The following is a 6,551-nucleotide window of genomic DNA, read 5'->3' as shown; positions in this document are numbered from 1 at the left end:
CTTTGTTTCTAACCTGGCCTCACCCAGGTTGGGCACTGACTCTGTTCTCCCCCATCACCCCTCACCAGCCCCTGCAGAGCTGGGCTGACACTGCTGGTACTTCTGTCTCATAATGACAGGGAGAAGACGGTGACCCTTCACGGTAAGAAAATGCAAAGAGATCTTCCCACCCCCATCATTCCCCCATCTGGAACCCCAGCTGAGCTGCAAATTCACTGAACAATACTCTCACTCCAGGAAGAGGTAACTCGAAGTTCGGGTGAAGTGAGACAGAATCCCTCCGACTAGATACTCCCGACCCAGGAACCGGCTTCCATAATGCACGTGCTCACAGGCTGAGCCAGCTGAGCAGGGTTTCATTGGGCCTCAGAGCTGAAAGCTTAGCAGGTGCACACAGACTGGGGCAAGGACCTCCCAGGGCACCCAAGGGACTTGGTGGGGCTCACCACTCCATTCTGAAGCTCAAGAGCTTTAGGCATGAACTCAAAGTGTGTTATTTCTTATTTCTGGCACATTTGTCATCTGACCCAGCAGGGACCAGCCTGAGGAAGTGAGCAGGGAAGCAAGGTCGTGGCTAGAGGAGCTGTCCTCTACCTAACCACACACCTTCCATGGGTCCGCAGGCCACCCCCTCGGGCTCCACACCACTCCTCTCCACAGCCCCTCCAGCTCTGACAGCGGGACCCTCCTCCAGAGCCTTGGCTGCCAGCACAACCAGCCAACCTGTCTCCTCAGGATTGCACAACCTGGAATTGACCTGTGGATGAAGAAAACCACCGGTGTCCCGTAAATTCTCCTTTGCAGGTCTCTAGGGGCCATGACCTGGGGAGACTTTTCCGGGCACCAAGTCTGGTTTTTCTTCTCTTCCCGTGTGCCCAGCAGGGAGGGCTCAGTATAAATACCAGCCACCTCTCCCCAGCAGGCAGGGACCAGCAGCTCTGCTCCACCAGAACTCAGGTGAGGGGCTACTCCAAGGAGGGACTGGATGGAATATCAGGCTCTCTTTTCTCTTTCCCAACAAGATATAGATCCCTTGAAATGCTTTGCATTTGTCCCGTATGAGGTCTGTACGTGCAGAGTGGCACATGGTAGACTCTGCGGATGATACGGTTTTTGGTTGATGACAGGCTGCTCTAGGCTGGAACAAGTTGGTCCTATCTGTCCTGTTGCCCCATCAGTGCCACCCTGGGGACCTCTTAGCCAGCCCTGGGGTCAGGCTGAAGGGTTCAGCCCTGGGGACTGTGGTTCTGAGTGAGGACCTACTGCAGTGTTTCCTGCGTGGACCCGGAGAGTCTACTGAGAACAAAAGGAATGGACAGCAGGCTCCGTGTGACCTGCAAATCCCCGAGGGGGTGTGGGTCCTGTCCTTGCCCCCCTGACCCTCTCCTTCCTTCATTTCAGCACCATGAAGCTTTTCACGGGCCTCATCTTCTGCTCCTTGGTCCTGGGGGTCAGCAGCCAATGGTATTCATTCATTGGTGAGGCTGCTCAAGGTAAGGTCACCGGATGGGGGTGGCATCCACGGGCCACTTGGATTTGCCCTGAGCACTTGCAAGGGTGTGTTTCCCTATGTGGTAGAATGTGCCCCGTATTTGGGGAGCTCTTCATGAAACAGATCGAAAGGCACAGGGTTTGTGTCCATCCGTCACTAGAGAAGGAGCCATCATCATTCCCAGCTGAAGTGTCAGTTCGACTAGAAGACACAAAATGAGTCTTGAAATGGCACAGAGTTTCCTGCAGACAAAAGGCACAGCGTCTGATTAAAGCTGTCCTTCCTCCTCCTTTCCCTCTCTCCCTTCAGTCAGCCCTTCCTCCCGTTCTTCCTCCCTTCCTCCCTTCCAGCCTCACTTCCACCCTTCCTGCCATTTCCTGACTGACTAATTTACAGACACCTCCAGCGTGGCTCTCCCTGATGCTTCCTCTTGTCAGTGATGCTGTCCCTGGGAGATCTGTTTCCTCCCCTTTCCTGGGCCTTAACCGGAGCAAAAAAAGAAAGGAGAGGGGAGACTAACAACTATCTATCAAGCCTGCACTAGGAACTCAGCATCTTCATGCAATGGGCAGTGACCTGCTATGCTGGTCTGCCCGAGGCTGAGGGTTTTCCATAACCCTGTCAGTGCGAACTGGGAGGTTTCTGGGCCAACAGGGACACTTCTGCTCAAGCTGAGACAGTTGCTCTCTGACTCTGACTTCAGGACCTCTTGGTGAGGCAGGGGTCTTCCCCACATGAAGGGGAGGGAGCGGAGACTTGGAGCAGAAATCGTTCCTCGATTCTTCTCTGTGGTTTGCCACTGGCTCTCTGTCCACCTGATATCCCTGTTGTCTTGTACTTCTCTTGCAGGGGCTTGGGACATGTACAGAGCCTACTCTGACATGATAGAAGCCAATTACAAAAATTCGGACAAATACTTCCATGCCCGCGGGAACTATGATGCTGCACAAAGGGGTCCTGGGGGCGCCTGGGCTGCTAAAGTCATCAGGTAACAAGGGCCCCGGGAATGCAGGGATGGCCTGGCTGAGCATGGCGGCCTTAGAGAGCCAGGAAGGGCCTACAGTAGAGAAGCTTCCTGTAGAGACAGCGGCTCCTGGTCCTCTTGCCCACCCTCCCCTCTGTGCCCAGTGTGGGGTCTGACTGGCTGGCAGAGCCAGAGCAAGGCCAGTGGGAATGGGGGCCTCCCACCCTCCTGCTGTGGGCACGGGAACCAGCCTGGGCTGACCTGGGCTGTGTGTGGAGCAGAGTCCGTGTTTCAGCCCCTCTGGCCTGGGCCCCTCTCAGCCATCCCTCGGAAAGAGAAGGGATTGGTGGGGGCGGGGGCCTGTTGCTCAGCAGCCCCTAATGAGTCTCCACCTGCCTCCCTCCATTCCAGTGATGCCAGAGAGCGTTCTCAGAGAGTCACAGACCTTTTCAAGTATGGAGACAGCGGCCACGGAGTGGAGGACTCGAAGGCTGACCAGGCTGCCAATGAATGGGGCCGGAGTGGCAAAGACCCCAACCACTTCCGACCCCCTGGCCTGCCTGACAAGTACTGAGCTTCCCCTTGGCTGTGCCCTGGGGAGATGGGCTGTGAGGACCCTGAAGGCAAGAACAGTTGCTGAGTTAGAGTTCCTGAATTGTATACCCTTCCTACTGAATACTTTAAAGAGCACATTAAAATGTTTAGTAAATGCTTGTGAATGGGCGCCTGGGTGGCCCAGTTGGTTAAGCGGCTGACTTCGGCTCAGGTCATGATCCTAGGGTCCTGGGATCGAGTTCTCCATGGGGCTCCTTCCTGGGCAGGGAGTCTGCTTCTCTGCCTGCCACTGCCTGCTTGTGTGCTCTCTCTCTCTTTCTCTGACAAATAAATAAATAAATAAATAAATAAAATATTTTAAAAAAATGCTAGTGAAATTCAATGTGTCATTGTCCTCTGCATACAGCAAATGACAATTTTCCTGGGTATTTTTAATATGAGGGACATGATCAACTTACATTATCTTTTTTCCCATTAATTAATAAAGGCATTAATAAAGAATAGTACTAATTTGGGGTAACAGTGTATGTCCATGATAGGGACCATACTGTATAGACTATATTCGGATCATACCTGTCAGTTCCAGGTACAGAGCGACACCTAAACTCTAGTTCTCAACACGAGCAGCCACATCCATCCCCATCGTGGATTTTGGACACATCTGGGATTGCTTTCAGTTGACACAGTGATTGCAGGGCATTTGGTGGGTAGACCAGAGGTACACACAGCTTCTAATTTAGGAAACAGTCCTGCAACGGGGCATCCTGAATCTTGCTTGACTTTCGCAGTGTCCTATCAGACATGAATTTAGGCAGAATCAGATTTACTGCGAAACTGAATGAAGCTTAAGTTTCAAGGACTCCTGACTTACATGGGACCATTCCAAGATCCTCGGAGAGGTCCTGGGAAAGGATTCACATGGTCCCTTATCTTTGTAAAATCTGCAGAAGTAAATTTATGTTTTAACTAAGACAGTTATTGCTTCTGTTCATACCAAGATTCCGCCATCAGTTTTCTGCTTGTGTTGAGCGGCACTGGGGTGGGCACAGGCATTTTGGGAACCTGACTAAAGAGCAGTTGAATTTGGGTTATAATTGGTTTGCACATAGTGGGACATATTTGTGTGGTTTTTCAGTCACTTCCAAGTATGATTAAGTTATTGATCGCTATCCAGAGTGGGAATGGCTTCTAGGTATGTATTCTCTCACCATCTTCTGTGGTTACTCCGGATGCAGGATTGACAGTCATATGGCAAAATGAACTTGTCTCAGTTCACTCAGGCCAGCACAGAGTATGTGGGTAGTTGGGAAGAAACAACTTTGAAAGTCAAGCATGAGTCAATGGAGAATTGTAAGATCATAAGTGGACGATTTTTTTTTTAAGATTTTATTTATTTATTTGACAGAGAGAAATCACAAGTAGGCAGAGAGGCAGGAAGAGAGAGAGAGGAGGAAGCAGGCTCCCTGCTGAGCAGAAAGCCCGATGCGGGACTCGATCCCAGGACCCTGAGATCATGACCTGAGCCGAAGGCAGCGGCTTAACCACTGAGCCACCCAGGCGCCCTAAGTGGACGATTTTTGTCTTGATGGAATCCTAGTCAAAATGGAAGTTCTCCCCTGGAGAGAGGTTTTCCAAATTTGACAGTGGTCAAACTTTATAGAATATTAACAATAGCAAGTTGTGAAGCTGAAGGAAAATTCCTAAACTACCAGTAATTTTTAAAAAATCAAACAAGCACACTAAAATAAAGACAGAATTATCTTTTTATTTTTCATGATAGAAAATGATCTTACTAGGTCATTGTCATAAAATGAAGATCAAAGTAAACTCAGAAAAAATTATATTAAAATTAAAATTATATTAAAAAGATTATATTAAAACAGATTTTTAGGGCAGTGAAATAGTCCACATGTTGCAAAAATGGTGGTTATGTGTTGTAAGTTTGCCCAGACCCACAGAATGTACTGTAAGAGAGAACCCTAATAAACACTATGAGTGATGATGATGTGTCAGTGTAGGCTCATCAATTGTATCAAATATTCCACTCTAGTGGGGAATGCTACTAATGAGGGAGGCTACGCATGGGGGCTGGTATAAGTTATATGGGAAATTTCTGTACTTTCTGCTCAATATTGCTGTGAACCAAGAATTGCTTTAAAAATAAATTCTATTAAAAAAATAAAATAAATTCTATTAAAAGAAAGAAAAAGGATTGTTGAAGGGTGTTAGGCTGTTTATTAATAAAAATATTTGTAGATTTTTCTGCTTTTTGCTATGTTTTACATACTTGTCAGCTACCTAAAATTTGCAATTTATCCCTATTCTAAATAAATATTTCATATTGTAGCTAATATAATATTTGTAATTTCATGTTGTTTTTACTAAAGGGGGCTCCCCAAATTGCATAATTCAGGCCTTATAAAACCTGGGTTTGCCTCTTCATGTACAGTGAAAAAATGTTCATAATTATTTGAGCCTGGAATCCAACTGTATTTTACATATTAACAGAGTATTTTTAGTCCAGTTTTAATATAACTTAAAATTTCCTGGAAATGCAATTGCTTTGTAAATTGGAACTGTGTTTTGGGAGAGATTTTACCATCCTCTGTTCATGATTTTGAGAAGGACAGCTCCGGATGGAATCACACCTCTATTACTCTGCATTGTAACTGTTAGGTTCACGGTGATCTGATGTATATGTGCCAACATGGAGACCTCTATTATGTCTTTTAGTGCTTAAAATATTAAAATACATATCATTTTATCTTAAATTAATTCTATTTCTTCTTTCTGTTAGGGAACCACAATTTTTGAAATTAATGCTAAGATAGGTAATATCACCTATAAATCTCTTTATTTATTTATTAAAAATATTTTACTTATTTATTTTTCAGAGAGAGAGAGAGAGAGAGAGAGAGAGAGCACGCGTGCACAAGCAGGCAGAGTGGTATGCAGAGGCGGAGAGAGAAGCAAGTTCCCTGCGAAGCAAGGAGCCGGATGCGGGACTTTATCCCGGGACCCTGAGCCAAAGGCAGCGGCTTAAACCACTGAGCCTGTCAGGCGTCCCTAAACCTCTTTCACCAACGTGAAACAGGAACTGAAAATACAGGGAGTTGTAATATTGACGGTATTGATGTTCTTTCTGGTGACTTATGTCTTTCTGAGGATTGCAAACACACCTGGGAGAAGAATGTGCACCTACTGATGTCTTTAAGGATGCCAAAGGCCCAGAGATCAGGGTCAGCTTCGAAATTCACTGTGCCCCAGAGACACTGTCCCCGACTCCCTGTCCCTTCCAATCAGTCTAAGAGCCCCCAAGGAGATGGACTATCTGGTCCTAGGAGTGTGACAAATAACAAATATGAATATGGCCAAGTTTGGATCCTAAGTAGGGTGGGGTAGGGGGAGATCAAGTTGTCTGGGATCCTAAGCCCGTGGGCGGGCGCACAGAACGGAGCATTCCGGCCTCAGGGATCCGGGCAGTAGGGGGCGCTGTGGCGGGAGCCGCGCCGGGCGCGCCGGCCCCTCTGGCACCAGAAC

At 47.7% G+C, this 6,551-nt stretch overlaps 1 protein-coding gene across 1 annotated transcript; it reads left to right on the top strand.

Moving 5' to 3' along the window:
- Nucleotides 1-910: 910 nt before the first annotated feature.
- On the top strand, nucleotides 911-3,377 carry LOC309872714 (serum amyloid A-1 protein). The gene is made up of 4 exons (XM_082747340.1): nucleotides 911-957; nucleotides 1,402-1,493; nucleotides 2,342-2,480; nucleotides 2,868-3,377. The coding sequence occupies exons 2-4, from the start codon at nucleotides 1,406-1,408 to the stop codon at nucleotides 3,028-3,030; spliced, it is 390 nt and encodes a 129-aa protein (XP_082603466.1). The 5' UTR covers nucleotides 911-957; nucleotides 1,402-1,405; the 3' UTR covers nucleotides 3,031-3,377.
- Nucleotides 3,378-6,551: the final 3,174 nt, after the last annotated feature.

Source organism: Mustela nivalis (assembly GCF_964662115.1).
Source record: "Mustela nivalis genome assembly, chromosome: 9".
NCBI classification, from domain to species: Eukaryota; Metazoa; Chordata; class Mammalia; order Carnivora; family Mustelidae; genus Mustela; species Mustela nivalis.
The sequence above is the reverse complement of the archived record's forward strand: the minus strand, read 5'-3'. Positions and strand labels throughout refer to the sequence as shown.

Bases quoted from the DNA above. Each gene is read 5' to 3' on its own strand.
- LOC309872714 (XM_082747340.1), top strand. From the start codon at position 1,406: ATGAAGCTTTTCACGGGCCTCATCTTCTGCTCCTTGGTCCTGGGGGTC. The intron at 1,494-2,341 runs GTAAGGTCACCG...CTTCTCTTGCAG, and splicing joins CATTGGTGAGGCTGCTCAAG to GGGCTTGGGACATGTACAGA. The intron at 2,481-2,867 runs GTAACAAGGGCC...CCTCCATTCCAG, and splicing joins TGGGCTGCTAAAGTCATCAG to TGATGCCAGAGAGCGTTCTC.